Below are 16,323 nucleotides of genomic sequence, written 5' to 3'. Positions count from 1 at the left end.
ATGCCACCAGTATCTCTCCTCTGAACCAAGAGAATGTGAGCTAGTTGGGGGTCTTCTATGATTCCAGATAAATCTGGAAAAAATTGATTTGACATTTTTGAAAAAGAAATCTGGAAGGTAGATCAGAATCATTTGTAGTTTGTACAAAATTTTGGGGACTATGTATGTTTTCAATAAGTTTTTCTGACCAAACCAGGAGAGAAAGGGAAGATTATATGTTTGTAGCAGTGATGAAATTTCTTTTGAGTGGAGCGAAGTTTTTATCGTATAGGTTCCCAAGACTTTTTGTAATTTGAATCCCTAGGTATTCAATGTGGATTTCAACCCATTTAAATTTAAATTGGAGGTTTTTAACAACAGCCGGAGGGAGGGTGACATTGAGTACAATTGACTTAGCTATATTTACTTTAAAATTTGAGACAAAGACAAAGTTGCAGAATGCTATTGATTTTTGAGAGGCCCTACTCTGGGTTAGTCAACAAGAAGAGGATGTTGTCTGCAAAGGCCATTGTTTTAATCGAGAGATGGTTTAACTCTATTCCCTGTATGCCATCATTCTGACGTACCGTTTGTCTGAGAATTTCCAATGATAGGATAAAGAGGGTGGGGGACAATGGGCAACCCTGTCACTTGCCATTGGCAATGGAGAAGGGAGGGCTGAAAATATCATTGACTTTAATTTTAGCATGTGGGTTAGAGTATGGAGAAAAAATTGCTTGGACTAGACCTGATGGGAAATTAAATTTGTTCAAAACAGTTCACATGAAGGTCGAATCCACTCTGTCGAACGCCCTTTTGGCATCGATTCCTAACAAAATTAATGTGATCTTCTTGCTCTCGGCGCATCTTATTGTATGTAGCTGAGTTATCTTTTCCCTCTCGTCCTGCAACAAAATCCGATTGTTCATCCTTTATCAAATTAGGGATAACTTTATTAATCCTTCTGGAGAGAAGTTTTGCTGAGATTTTATTATCAAGATTTAAAAGGGAGATAGATCTGTAGCTACCGGAGAGTAGGGGTTCTTTTCTTCTTTATGGAAAGGCTTCCTGTGCTTGTTTGGGGAGATGTACACCTTCTAGAAGGGCATTGAATTATAGGGCTAGTTGTGGCAGTATTAACTTTTGGAATTTTTTATAGTATGCTAAAGGAAAACCATCTGCACCTGAGCTTTTATGTAATTGGAAACGATTAAGCACTGAAGTTAAATTTTTAAGTGACTAAATTTATTTTTTACCCTGTTTGGATTGTTCGCCTGTACATCAATGTTTTTTATATTTTTGCTAATTAACCCTTTAAGAACCAAGCACATAAAATTTACAGTGCTTGCTCCTGGGTTTTAATTCCGTCTGATAGCAAAAGTACAGTACGGAATTGAAGCTCCTACAATCAAGCAGAAGGTGGTCAAGTCCTTGGCTGTCAGACACAGCTGAGGCCCGGAGGAGAAGACAGAAGTGGTTTTTAAAAGATTCTACCTTCTCCTGTCCAAGCTACATATGATTACATCATGGGGGTCCGATGATGTCATAGAGGGAGCGCCCTCCCTCTGTGAACCCTTTACATGCCACAAACTACATAGATCATGGCATATAGGGGCTTAACAGCGCCAGTCGCTGTCCTCATGCACCCCCGCTGTTGCAGTGGGCTCACTTCTGAACCTGCACCATCCAGGTGACGTAGGGTTACACCCTGTTGCGTTAAGTACCACACTGCCATGACGTAACCTTATGTCCTGTGGCGTTAAGGGGTTAAACATATTTTATAGGTAATAATTATAAAATTGTAACATGGAGTCTAAATTAGAAGAAATAGAAGAAGACATAATGCTGTTTTAGCTAAAAACAGTAAATCTGTGGACAAAATGTTTTGCTGTTATACTGTAGGTACAGATTTTTATACTGTATATTCTGAACAACAGTTATCCAAAGTAGCATTTTATTGAATTTTTTGTAGTTTAGAGTTAACTAGCAGTGAAAGTTATTGTTTCTTGTCAAATGCTAAAACTACGACTACATGGGCTACAATACTCATCTATTTCTTGACCATGGCTAATAAATGTGTATACTGAACTACAACTATGTTTCAGAAAGCTACTTGTTACACCACATTAGCTGGTATAGTAATATTTAAGTTTTCTCTGTTGAAATGTTTAATTCACTGTACTTGTACTAGAAACATGTTTGAACTAGGGTTCAGTGGGCCCACCAGAGGAAATTATTTTTTCTTCTGTATATAGAACATAGTAACATAGTATGTCAGGCTGAATGACGACAATGTCAGCCTGTTTCAATCCCCCCCCCCCCCCCTTCATTGGTCCAAAGGAAGACAAGAAAAACAACAAGTTAATGGGTTCATTTGGAGGAATCAAATTCCTTACCGACTCCATATGGCAGTCAGAATAATCCCTGGATTAACGTTTGAGTTCCTACCTAACTCCAAGACCTGGATCAACAACTCCAAATGTCTATATCCTATAATATCATATCACTCTAAAAAGATGTCTAGTTCCCTCCTAAACTCCTCTATGGATTTTGCCATCACCACATCCTCAGGCAGAGAGTTCCACAGTCTCACTGCTCTTATAGTAAAGAACTCTTTTCTGTGTTGGTGATGAAACCTGCTTTCCTCTAGACGTAGATGATGCCCTCTTGTTACCGTTGCAGTCCTGGGTATAAACAGGTCATGGGAGAGATCCTTGTATTGTCCCCTAATGTATTTATGCATAGTTATTTGATCGCCCCTTAGCTGTCTTTTTTGTAGGGTAAATAATCCCAGTTTCAATAGCTTCTCTGGGTATTCCAGTCCTCTCATTCCGCTTATTAGTTTAGTTGCCCTTCTTTGAACCCCCTAAAGCACTGTGACATCTTTCCTGAGCATCGGTGCCCAGAACTGTACACAGTATGCTCTGCGAAGCCTGAAAAGTGCCATATATAGCGGGAGGATAATGTTCTTGTCCCTCACCCCTATACCTCTTTTAATGCACCCCAATACTTTATTTGCTTTTGCCGCAGCTGACTAGGATTGATTGCTCCAGTTAGGTCTACAGTCCACTAGTACCCTCACGTCTTTTTCCATATCACTTTTCCCTAGCAGTACCTCATTTAATGTATATTGGTGACATCCATTTCTCCTGCCCATGTGCATAACATTACATTTATCAACATTGAACTTTATTTGCCATTTTTCATGTGTTGTCCATTTTAATGTCAATTTTAATTACATTAAAACTCTGTTATCATTGCTTATGCAGAACTTACTATAAGTAAGATCTAACAGATAATTGATTAGCTTCACAATCAGCTTTAAGTAGGGTTGTCTTCTGCTGGATCTTTGAGCACACTATTGTGTTAGAGCCTGGGCCCACCAGAGGTCCACAATTTTCTTGAAGTGGAACTGGGAGGCTGCAGTCACTAGACCACCAGTTGAGCTCTGATGATAGGAGGAAAAAAAATTAACAAAACTATGAAGATATGCTTCAAAATCACTCTTAAAAGAATTTGTGTAGAGTGATATAAATAGGAGGTACATATACTGATAACAGCTGATACAGGTCAAGGAATCATCCTAAGGTTTTCTAGAAGGGAATATATATATTAGAAAACTTTGCATATAGATCAATATATTTTGATAATAAGGTTTAAAGGAGTTTCTCCATAAATGCCATGTATCACTTATAGTCAATAAATTTAACAGTTTAGTTAATAAAATGTGTGGTTGGTGGGGCCCCACTGCTGGTACTCCCTCACCCAGTCATTAGAACGGGTGATAATTACTGTACTTGACTGTCTCCATCAGCCCAAAAGACTTTGAATTGAGTACTTATTAGAGATGAGCGAACACGCTCGTTTAAGGCTGATGCTAGACGCGAGCATCGGTCTTCTCTTGAGTAACTGATTACACGTCCGAGCAAATGCGGGGGGGATGGCGGGCGGCGGGGAGTGGGGGGACAGTGAGAGAGATTTCTCTCTCCCCCTGCTTACCCCCGTTGCCCCCATGCATTTGCTCAGACGAGTAATCAGTTACTCGAGTAGACCGATGCTCGCGTCTAGCATCAGCCTTAAACGAACATGCTCGCTCATCTCTAGGACTCATGCTTAATTGCTGCTCCCCATCCTGTGGACGGGTGATAAAAGTCATTGGTGGGAAAAGTCCTTTAAGTCTTTATTTATCTATGGTTATGGTATATTGTTTTAGTGTGTGAGCAAAAAAAATGCATCACATGCTCCATTCGGTGTTTGGTACTAAAACAGTAAGTAAGCTTTGTAACAACATTTACAATAGTTCACAACATTATGGGCCTTATTAATCAAAACAGTCTAAATCTGTATTGTCCACAGCAACCTATCATTCATGAAGCTGCTGTGGAATGAAAGCTCTGTTATCATGGGTCTCTATGGGCAACAAAAACAGATTTTCTTTAAGACAGTTTTGATACATGAGGCCCAGTATTACAGATTAGCAAATATTGATGAATAAATCAGGCTTCCCGAATGTTCTTGAAAGAAACTGATTTGTAAAAGTCTTGTTGACAGCGTAGATGTAAATGTCCTCCTTATCGCTTCTGTTAAAGAATGGGTCTTGGCAAAAGTTTACAATTTATGGCACTTCTTCTTATATTGTACCCAGTCATATGCTGGAGATTCCTCTTGTATATATGTATATATATATATAAGGATTCTACAGCATATGCCTGGGTACAATAGGGCTGATCTAACTATTTTTAAAATGTCTCATGTATACTGAAGAGCCTTTTATATGTTATTACTGCAAGTTACCATTTATAGCAGAGATTTACCAATTTTGAAATACTAGTAGGTAGGACCTGTATAATGTTTCATTTTCCCTGCGGTGTGGCAGGTTAGGTGAGCTTCCCAGAAACAGAATAAACCTCCAGCAGCTCATAGTTAAATTGTCGAAAGTGGACTGACTGCTTATTTGACCATCTATATAGTTTACTGCCATTGAATTTAATTTTCTTATATTTTACTTAACAAATATAATCTAAAAATTTCAATAAAAATATATTGAACTGCATTATATGTGTTGCGGGGAGCATCTTGCAATACTATAAGCATTTGTGACTGAAAATAAGCAAACATTGCAGTAATTTACATTTTTTTCTGGTTTTGGAGGCTATAAAGGTTTTCTAATATATTACAAGGAAAAACTAATTTGACTTTACATTTCACAATGTTGTAGCATCTTACCAGACAATATTATGCATTTAAGTTTTAAGGATAAATCATTTTACTGGATATGATGAAATTCTACTAAATTTCAGGTCCAGCAGAAGTAACTTCTTATTTGTAATTTACTAACTATTTGAAGTAAATTTATAACTAAATATATTACATATAATTTTAGACACGTAAAAGCTTTAATTACATCTTCTTATATGAATGTAATTGCAGTATATGTATATTCTAAAAGCAGTGTCTGTGAGACTCAGTCACAATCTTGCAGTTCCCCATATACGCCTCAGAGCGCCGCTGTTTACCAAAAAGGAGAAGAAATTACAGATCCAGAATCACCTCCATGATGCAGACAGTGTTCAACCACATTTCACACTAGCTTGTGCTGCATATGGGACTCACAAAGAAGAGGATTTCTCTTATTTTAATTGGATTACACATATAACAAGGAACTTCACGATTATATTTCTGATGAGAAGAAGGATGGCTGGATTACAGCTGCAGGAAGGACAATCAATGCAAGGACTCAGATGGCAAGTAATATTCCCCTTCCTATTTTCCTGGCTGTGTCATTCAGTCTCTGGTCAGATTCACTATTCTATTAATGAAGAATTAAGAAAAGGGTCTATTGTTGGCAATTTAGCAAATGATCTTGAACTAAATGTTAAGGATCTCTCCAGAAGGAAACTCCGAATTGTGTCTAAAATCTCTGAGAAATATTTCAGTATAAATCTGGATAATGGAAACCTATATATTGCTGATAGGATAGACAGGGAGACATTGTGTGAAGCTGCAGCTGATTGTATCTTTACATTTGATGCTGTGGTGGAAAATCCTCTAAATGTCTTCAGTGTTAAGATTGATATTCAGGATATAAATGATAATTCTCCTACATTTATTCCTGACACAATTACAATAGAAATGAGTGAACTCCTTTCCCCAGGAAAAAGATTTCTTTTGCAAAATGCTGAAGATCTGGATATTGGTATTAATTCTCTGATAAGCTACAGACTTGGTGCAAACCAGTATTTTGCTATTGGAGAGAAGGTCAGCACTGATGGCAGTGTATTTCCAGAGCTTATACTAGAGAAGCCTCTAGACCGAGAGACACAGAACAAGCATGAGCTCATTCTAACAGCTTCTGATGGGGGAAATCCTGTACAGACAGGCACTGCATTAATTACTATCATTGTCACTGACTTCAATGATAATGTCCCAGTATTTACCCAGGATGTATATAAAGTAAGTGTTAGGGAAAATATACCGGTGAATTCAACAATTCTGCAGGTCAGTGCAAGTGATGAAGATGAAGGTGTCAATGCTCAGATTACATATTCATTTAGAAGCACAGCAAAAAATATTCTTCAAATTTTTACTCTTAATTCTAGAAATGGAGAGATTAAAACAAAAGGACTATTAGATTATGAAGTATCAAAAGTTTATGAAATATCAGTACAAGCAGAGGATGGAGGGGGAATAGCAACCAAATCCAAGGTATTAATAGAAATCATAGATGAAAATGACAATGCTCCTGAGATATCCATTACTTCAATATCATCACTAATTCCTGAGGATTCTGGCCCTGGAACTGCAGTGGCTCTGATCCAAGTGCATGATCCTGACTCAGGAGAAAATGGGGAGGTTCAATGTATAATAAAAGGTGATCTGCCATTTGAACTAATATCATCAGGAAGTAATTTTTATAAAATTCTTACAAAGAACAGTTTAGATAGAGAAAAAGTATCATCATATAATATCACAATACAAGCCACAGATAAAGGTTCTCCTGAAATGTCTTCCAGAAAAGTTATCCAACTGGAAATATCAGATGTTAATGACAATGCCCCAGTGTTTGAGAAACTGGATTATACTGCATTTTTACCAGAAAATAATTTACCTGGTGCTACAGTATTTAGAATTAAAGCAAAAGATTTGGACAGTGAAGATAATGCAAAGATAGCTTACTCTACAATGTCTGGAAGTACTGAAGATCCTTTGTCTTCCTACATCTCCATAAATACAGTAACTGGGGTCATCTACGCTCAACGGTCGTTTGATTATGAGAAGCATAAAGAATTTAATATCCAAATCAATGCCAGAGACAATGGATCTCCATCTCTGAACAGCAGTACAACATTGAGAATTTGTATAGTAGATCAAAATGATAATTCTCCAGTCATTCTGTACCCATCACAAGATGTTGATACAACATTTGAGATGGTTCCTTGGTCCTCAGAACAAGGCTCCTTAGTATCTAAAGTGGTGGCAGTGGACGCTGACTCTGGACACAATGCCTGATTGTCTTACTTTTTACAGTCTTCAGAACCATCACTCTTCACCATTGAGCAACACACAGGGGAGATCAGGACATCACGTGTATTTCAAGAAAAAGACATCATAAAACATGGAATTGTGGTTCTAGTGAAAGACAACGGGACTCCATCCCGCTCAGCTTCAGTTACTATAAACATGGTGATTGCTGATCATTTTCATCAGGTTCTTCCAGACCTGAGCAATCAGCCCAACAAAGATGAACCTCAGTCCAACCTACAATTCTACTTGGTAATAGCCTTGGCATTGATTTCCTTCCTCTTTATATTGACTGTGATTATTGCAGTTGTCTCCAAATATAAAGAGTCCAAGTATTCTACTCCATTCGGATCTCTGAGTACAAGTCTATATCCACCGGTTGATCCCAGATTTATTTCACAGTTCAACACGGGAACATTACCTCTGCCATATTCATATGATGTTTGTGTAACTCTGGACCCAAGTGAGCAGGAATTTGCATTCCTTAAACCCCAGCACAATGTTCCAGTGGAAAGTCTAATAGATGCTGATGACTCGGGGATTGGAAATGAAACTTTAAAGGGCCGTCCACCTATAGAAAATCCGATGTCTCAGGTATGTTTAAGACATTTATAAATAGTTTAAACCTGGTTTAATAGATTGGGGAGGTGGTAGATGTCAGCCTCCGTTTTCTTTTGAGACCTAATAAATTGTTTACATTTTTCTGCTTATTTTAAAACAAAAACGTTCTGCATTTTAATAATGTACTCTAAACTTGTTATTTTCAAATATACTTCAAATATTTTTGTGGCCATGTCTAGTTTCTAAAGTGAACCTTTTATAATTTACTAAACCTATGAAATTACATTTTTTTATTGATGATCACAAATCTATATAGTTATTATTTATTGATAATAGTTATCTTATATAAATGTATGGGCAAATTTGGTTCTCCAAAAAAAAGCTACTTTTACAGAGAGCAGTTTTAGCTGGACTAATAGGGCATTGTTGTAGTAATAATAAAATAAATGTGTTTCTTAAATCAGCCTATGCAAACATATATATATATATATATATATATATTCATATATCCACCCAGAGCTTTCTTTTAAGGGGAGGAACTTTTCATCTCTGACTGCATACTTTTGGTCCAGATTGGAATATCAATAAAGTCTATTCTACGTGTTTATATAGCAACATACACCTGGGGCATAAGCATATGTTAATCATCAGCGTCATTACATACTAGGTCAATCATGAGTTGTTATGATGTTGGGAGGGGCATGCATGTAATTGGTGTGTCATATTCAGTATAAGGCCTTAGTCAGACGGGCGATTTTTCGCGCGATTTGCGGATCGCATGACGGATGCGCATCCGCAAATCGCGTGACCAGTGCGCGCAAGTCGCCCGCAAATCGCCCGCAAATCTGCTCCTAGCCGCGTTTCATTAGAAACGGGCCGGAGCTGTCCAGCGCATTGCATTCAATGGAGACGGCAATACAGCTGTCTCCATTTAAAGCAATGCGCTGCGGGCGAGCCCGGGATGAATTGTCGGTAAGGGCTTAAATATATAAGCCTTTCCCTGCAATCCATCCTAAAATGTGTTAAAATAAAAAAAAATTGTATACTCACCTCCCGGCAGCCGGAGCTCCGCGTGGCCGTCCTGCAGTGGGTGTGAAGGGGGTGTGAGTCAGACCTGCCCCCTGATTGGCTCAGCGCTGAGCCAATCAGAGGCATGCCTCACTCACACCCATTCATGAATTCATGAATGGATGTGAGTCAGACCTGCCCCTGATTGGCTCAGCGCTGAGAGGCAGCAGTCACTCACCCATTCATGAATTCATGAATGGGTGTGTGAGTGTTTTCAGCCTCTGATTGGTCAGGGCTGTGACCAATCAGAGGCAGATCATTCAGCAGGCGGGGATTTTAAAGCCCCGCCGGCTGAATAGTGCCAAGAAGCAGTTCAGGAGAACTGACAGCGGCCGCGGCTGGACTCCGGCTGCAGCGGAAAGGTGAGTATCCAATTTTTTTTTATTTTAACACATTTTAGAATGAATTGCAGGGAAGGGTTTATATATTTAACCCCTTCCCGACAATTCACCCCGCGCACGCCGGCAGCCCATTGCTTTCAATGAAGCGGCTGTATTGCCGCTCCATTGAATTCAATGGGCAAACATCGTTCTTCTCTGTCACAGCTGTTACAGCTGTGGCAGAGAAGAATGATTTGTCTTCTATATGTTCTCAATGGGGTCGGCGTTGCTGCCGCCGGCCCCATTGAGCGCATATAGAGAAGAGAACAGGAATCGCAGATCGCAGATAGGTGCGATCTGCGATTTTTTGTTCTATAATTTATCGGACGAGCGCATAAAAAGCGCTCATGTGTCCGATACCATTGCAAACCAATGGTTTTATAAAATCGCCGGACGCATGCGCAGGCGCAAATCGCGCGAAAAATCGCCCGTCTGACTAAGGCCTAACTGTATTGTACTTCCTTTCAATAAACCAGAAGGGTATGGGGGCTGACGGAGAGCATCCGTAAGTTCAAATACATATATTCATGCATGAAGCTTCTCATTAAAACCAATCTGGAGCAAACCAGTGAAATCTTTAGGAATATGATTTATTCCCATAACAGGCATATAAATAGGAGATATCTGAGTGTTAAGTTATTAAACTGTTCTTCTATTATTACTCTACTAAAGAAACATATAAATTGTGTATACAGTAAAGCAGTTTAATATTATGGTGTCATATATATGAGAATGAACATATTGGTTGATTGCTGTCAATTCTTAGAGATAGGCATAACTTTTAAGTGCTACAAATTCTAAAATTGTTGAAATAAAGCTGGTCATGTATGTCTTGCATGACAATTGTCTGATCTTACATTTCTAGAAACGATTGTTTATGGTATTGACATTTATCTAGAAGTAAAAAAAGCTACAGCTATATGGTCCATACCCTATTGTGGATCATGACTACTGGGCTGCATTGTACTTTATGGCAAATTTCAAGTACTGCACTACTACAGCAATTATGTAGGAAAGTATGTAGCTATCAATAGTTTGCAGTATCAACAGTTCATCAACAGTTTCTTGGCTGCAAATCTGGCCCAGCAGTTTTGAATTTCTATTTTAGTATACGTTATGTGCACAAATAAAGACATTAAGGAATTTAGACATTATTTATCTATCGAGAAACCCTGTGAGGCTTGATCTGCACAAGATTTTAATTGTCACTTGACTGACGCTATTGAAAGTAATCACAAGAAAATCCCTGTACAAGCCATGATATTATTTATGTATTATTTTGAAAATAAGAGCTATTTTCATGAGATTAGATTCTGTATAAGATTTTTAAATAAAAAATCTGTACATGATATGTTGGTGAAACATAGAGCTTGAATAAGGAGTGTTTGACCTCTGGAGTATAGCAGTATTTACACATTAAAGATATATAATGGATAGCGCTCCAAAAAATGGTTGGAGAGTGATTGTAAAAAAGAGAGTGCCAAGAGTGTGTGTAAAAAAAAAAGTGAATGAAAGTAGAGAGATCACTCACCCAATGATGCCGGGCCCGTGTCCTGGGCTCCCGTGCATCAAAATCCAAAATGACATATCAATCCACAGTGGGGATAAGGCTTACCCGCACCGGTCACAAAGGACATCCTGAAGAGAGCGTCTTGGTTGCTCCCAGAGATGGAAAGTTACACCACGGGATAAAGAACAAACCAATAAAAACAAAAAATAAACCAGCGCTCCGGTGTTTCGGAAGACAACACTCAAAATTTGCAGAGGTTGAAATTGTAATTATAATCGTAATAAATATTACTTACTTAACAGGGGTGCTTATGGTTAAGCACCCCTGAATCCAGGGTAGCAGGCAGAATTCAAACGAAGTATATGGAAATTCTTTTATTGCGACGCGTTTCGGCCGTAATCTCGGCCTTTTTCAAGCATAAAAACAAATGCAACATACCTGCATTATATAGTGTAGATAATTTAAGGGCAATAGGTCATGGCCTGCTCTAATGACATAACCAATGGGTTGGGACAAAGACATGGACTGGATTATATATGTATACACTAAATTGTTATAAAGTTCTATGCATCGATACATAATCCAGTCCATGTCTTTGTCCCAACCCATTGGTTATGTCATTAGAGCAGGCCATGACCTATTGCCCTTAAATTATCTACACTATATAATGCAGGTATGTTGCATTTGTTTTTATGCTTGAAAAAGGCCGAGATTACGGCCGAAACGCGTCGCAATAAAAGAATTTCCATATACTTCGTTTGAATTCTGCCTGCTACCTTGGATTCAGGGGTGCTTAACCATAAGCACCCCTGTTAAGTAAGTAATATTTATTACGATTATAATTACAATACCAACCTCTGCAAATTTTGAGTGTTGTCTTCCGAAAGACCGGAGCGCTGGTTTATTTTTTGTTTTTATTGGTTAGTATTTACACATTGTAAAACGCTATTGTATCATTTGTTGGGGGAAAGTTGAGCTGAGCCCATATACATTAAAGAGTCATTTAAACCCACTGTTATTAGTGAGTTTGGATGACCAAAGTCTAATGTGCATGGGGACCTTAAGGCGTGGTGGTATCTAATCAGGTAGAGTCCTGTAAAGCTGTTCGATAATGCAATCCAGTTGTCATGGCTGGAAAAGGGAAACCGCCAAGATGCAGGACAGCATGAGCATACATTGATGCCGGAGAGTTGCAAGTCTCATGTGTACTGGGCATTCATTGATATAAAAAAGGGGTCCCATTCCAAATCTCATGGTCATACGTAGTGTTGGTGACATTTTACTAAAGGCTTTCTGAGAAAATGTCTGGCAGCAGATGGCACACAGGGCTGTAGTAGTCTGTGTCTGTGTTTTGAGAATCAGAGCTGAGACAGCTAGGCACATGGGAGGAGCTACAGAAAGAAGCAAGAATTCAGAGTGCAGGTTAAGTGACACAATCAATCCTAATCATTGTTATAATGGCTTGTTTAAAGAGCCTGACATTGATTTGCAGGAATGCCTCCAACCAACAGGTGACGATGTAGAGGTATTGTTCCATCTTTCTCATATGCATATGTTTCCCAGAGGAGCATGGATGGCCTTATAAGTCTCCCCACTCACCTTCTAAGTATCTCCACACACCTCCTACTTGCTCCTTTTAAGGAGAGATGATTCCCTTCCCAACCCACGTCATAGGCCTCTCACTACCAAAGCCAGAAACCTACTGCACACTGATGAGGGTCAAAAACCCCAATACAGCTGCATTTGTATGGTTTTCTGGCTTTTTGTCAATTCTCAATCATTGTTATAAAGACTTGTTTAAAAGGTCTGACATTAATTTGCAGGAATGCTGCCATCTAATAGGTGTCACTGCAGATGTATTGTTCTATCTTCCTTATTTGCACAGTGATCAAATAACCATTCATCACTAGGGTATGAGTGTCAGTGTTATGTAACCAAGTATGTTGCTATTCAGTAGGAGAGATAGCGCCATTATGGCTATACATTACAAGGATTGTGTCTAACTGCTGTGTTCCTTAGGCCAATCTCTTCAACGAAGAGGTTGTCCAAAAGGAACACAGCAGTAAGACACACTCTTTATAATGTTACAAGGTCGGTTCAGCCAAACTAGCAATGGTGCTATTGTCTTTCTTCAAAATGATAACCATGAGTTTGATCCGGCTTTTGGCTTGCAGTCCTATGACGTGATTGCCACCAACACCTTGTATGGGCAGAAAAACAGGAAAATTTGAAGAAAGTAGGGCTTTTACTATTGTGTGTTGTTAGGGCCTGCTTCATCAAATTTAGCCATATACAGGGTATTATAGTAACAGGATTAAAAATGTTCAAAAATATAAAATCCAAAGTAAAAACATCAACTGTATAATACAGATTAGAACAGATCTGCCAGGCTAGCCTAGGAACAGCTCAGCTCTTCTATTAGCCCAAATAGTAGGTTTTAAGTAAAAAGGTTATGCGCTCGTGGAAAAAGCAGTTAGGTCGAGCAAAATGTAGAAAGAATCCGTCCTGTGAGGGACGGAAGAGATATAAAGTAGAATGGCACTTACTCGGAAGGAGGGGGGTGTATAAAACAAGAAGCCCCCTCCTCTGTGTGCTGACTCCTCTAAGTCCTCTCAGTTGCCGATGGTAATTGCGGAAAGCAAGCTGATTTGTCCAGTTTTATTTATATAAAATCAAGTTTACAGGAAGGCAACGTGTTTCGGTGCGACATGCACCTTTGTTGTGTTTGTATCTATTAGCCCAAATGACACAGAAAAATATTGTGCCATTTAGCTAATAGCTTGCCCCATCTCCCCTCACCCTACTCAGCAGTGACCTATAGATTACTGTGTACCTATATGTATATGTGTAGCTTGTCAATTACTGTTGACAGAGGCAGGAAGTGCAGGTGGGGTGAATTAGTTTAATGACTAGAGAAGACTCATAACTGTGAGTCTGCTGTATTCTTCTTATATAAATCCTATATGAAGACAACTATAGTCCCACCAAAAATGTCAGTCCCATACATCAACCGATATAACAGACCCAAAAATGAATATCCAAGACAGGACTGCAGGAATTTATCATTAAAAAATGTTTATTGAGAATTACAAATATAATAAAAACATTTAAAAAACAAAACATAAAGGAAATGCAGCCTCAGTACAAGGGAAATCCATCACCCCAAGTCACACATATAGGAAGTTCCCAAAGAAAATCATGCTTACATAAACCTGCAATAGGCGCAACCAATCTCAATGTCATGCATATAGTAAAGTGTCACTACGTGACCGAGGATCTGGGAATCCCTGCGCCCCGACGCACACGTTTTGCCCTTAGCTTTGTCCAGGGGTCCCTTCAGTATCTGTTGGCTGAACTTTTGTTTGGCCAACAGGTACTTCCCCTGATTCGTCCATATACATTAACACTTGAATCAGCTCAGTGTTTATGTTTTCCATACGTTGAGTGACGAACGCTGCTGACAGACACCTCTAGAATTGTTTTATCTCACCAGAAAAAAAAGGGTTGTTGTTTACTGAACTTCAACGTCCCTCTTTCTTCTTTCTTCTGACATCAGCTGTCAGGGAAGAGATGAGAGGCCCCCATACAAATGGTCAGGGCCCAATCACTTTTCTGTAATGTGTATGGGGATGTGCTTGTACTATTTATTCTACTACGCTGCTACTTGTTTGTTGTTTTCTAATTTTTTATTCTAATACTGAACTGGCTATATCCAACACAAATATCTTCCTGGTTATCCTTTACTATAATGGTTCTCACTAAATGAAAGAAGTACCTTTATTTTCAAATCTGTTAAAGTTATTTTTTTTGCAATTTTACTACATAAGCCATATTTTGTACCATGTATATGAATTATAATACACAGGATTTGTAGAATTATGTATTTAAAATATTAACGCCTTCTACTATAAAATCCTTTACATAATGAATATATTTAAAATCCTTGTAAACATTTGTACACTAAATTTTGAGTGATATCTATTAGCATTGAACTTGATACTAATGCTGTAGTTCCTCATATACGCCTCAGAGCGCCGCTGTTCACCAATAAGGAAAATATTCTCAAATCCAGAATCTCCTCCATGATGCAGACAGTGTTCAACTGCAAGAAGAAATACACAGCATTTCACACTAGAATGTGCCGGGTATAGGACTGATCAAGAAGGATTAATTTCACCTTCTTTATGGGATTACAAGAATATTTTCGGAATAATAATTGGAATTTCATGATTATATTTCTGTTGAGAAGGATGGCTGGATTACAACTGCAGGAAGGACAATCAATGCAAGGACTCAGATGGCAAGTAATATTCCCCTTCTTATTATCCTGGCTGTGTCATTCAGTCTCTGGTCAGATTCACTATTCTATTAATGAAGAATTAAGAAAAGGTTCCATTATTGGGAATTTAGCAAAGGATCTGGAATTAAATGTTAAGGATCTCTCCAGAAGGAAATTCCGTATTGTGTCTGATGTGTCTGAGAAATATTTCAGCATAAATCTGGATAATGGAAAGCTATATATTGCTGATAGGATAGACAGGGAGACATTGTGTAGAGCTGCAGCTGATTGTGTCCTTACATTTGATGCCGTGGTGGAAAATCCTCTAAATGTCTTCAGTGTTAAGATTGATATTCAGGATATAAATGACAATTCACCAAAATTTCATCATGATACATTAACATTAGAAATGAGTGAGCTGATTTCCCCAGGAGCAAAATATGTATTACAAAATGCAGAAGATTTGGATGTTGGTATTAATTCTCTAATAAGCTATAAACTCAGTGCAAACCAGTATTTTGCTCTTGGAGAGAAGGTCAGCACTGATGGCAGTGTATTTCCAGAGCTTATACTAGAGAAGCCTCTAGACCGAGAGACACAGAACAAGCATGAGCTCATTCTAACAGCTTCTGATGGTGGAAATCCTGTACAGACAGGCACTGCATTAATTACTATCATTGTCACTGACTTCAATGATAATGCTCCAATATTTACCCAGGATGTATATAAAGTAAGTGTTGGGGAAAATATACCAGTGAATTCAACAATTCTGCAGGTCAGTGTAAGTGATGAAGATGAAGGTGTCAATGCGAAAATCACTTACTCTATTAGTACAACAGCAAGTGAAATTCTTATGGCTTTTACTATCGATTCCAACAATGGAGAACTTAAAACAAAGCGAAGCTTAGATTATGAAGTGACAAAATATTATGAAATTTCTGTGCAAGCCAAAGATGGAGGCGGTCTAGCTGCTCATGCGAAAGTCTTAATAGAGATCATAGATGTAAATGACAACGCTCCTGAGA

General features: G+C 38.5%; 1 protein-coding gene across 23 annotated transcripts in view; it reads left to right on the top strand.

The window, feature by feature from the left end:
* LOC136611242 (protocadherin gamma-A4-like) overlaps positions 1–16,323 on the top strand; it is a 292,538-nt gene that overhangs the window by 204,567 nt on the left and 71,648 nt on the right. The window contains exons 1-2 of one of the 23 annotated variants that reach the window (XM_066590662.1): positions 5,660–5,727; positions 7,507–8,094. The exons of the other annotated variants lie outside the window; for them this stretch is intronic. Coding sequence (XP_066446759.1) covers positions 5,662–5,727; positions 7,507–8,094 — 654 coding nt within the window. The 5' untranslated portion in view covers positions 5,660–5,661. Of the gene's footprint in view, positions 1–5,659; positions 5,728–7,506; positions 8,095–16,323 lie in introns of those variants that run through there. 23 annotated transcript variants of the gene reach the window in all.

The sequence above is a fragment of the Eleutherodactylus coqui genome, chromosome 2 (genome assembly GCF_035609145.1).
Source record: "Eleutherodactylus coqui strain aEleCoq1 chromosome 2, aEleCoq1.hap1, whole genome shotgun sequence".
Taxonomy (NCBI): Eukaryota; Metazoa; Chordata; class Amphibia; order Anura; family Eleutherodactylidae; genus Eleutherodactylus; species Eleutherodactylus coqui.
The sequence above is the reverse complement of the archived record's forward strand: the minus strand, read 5'-3'. Positions and strand labels throughout refer to the sequence as shown.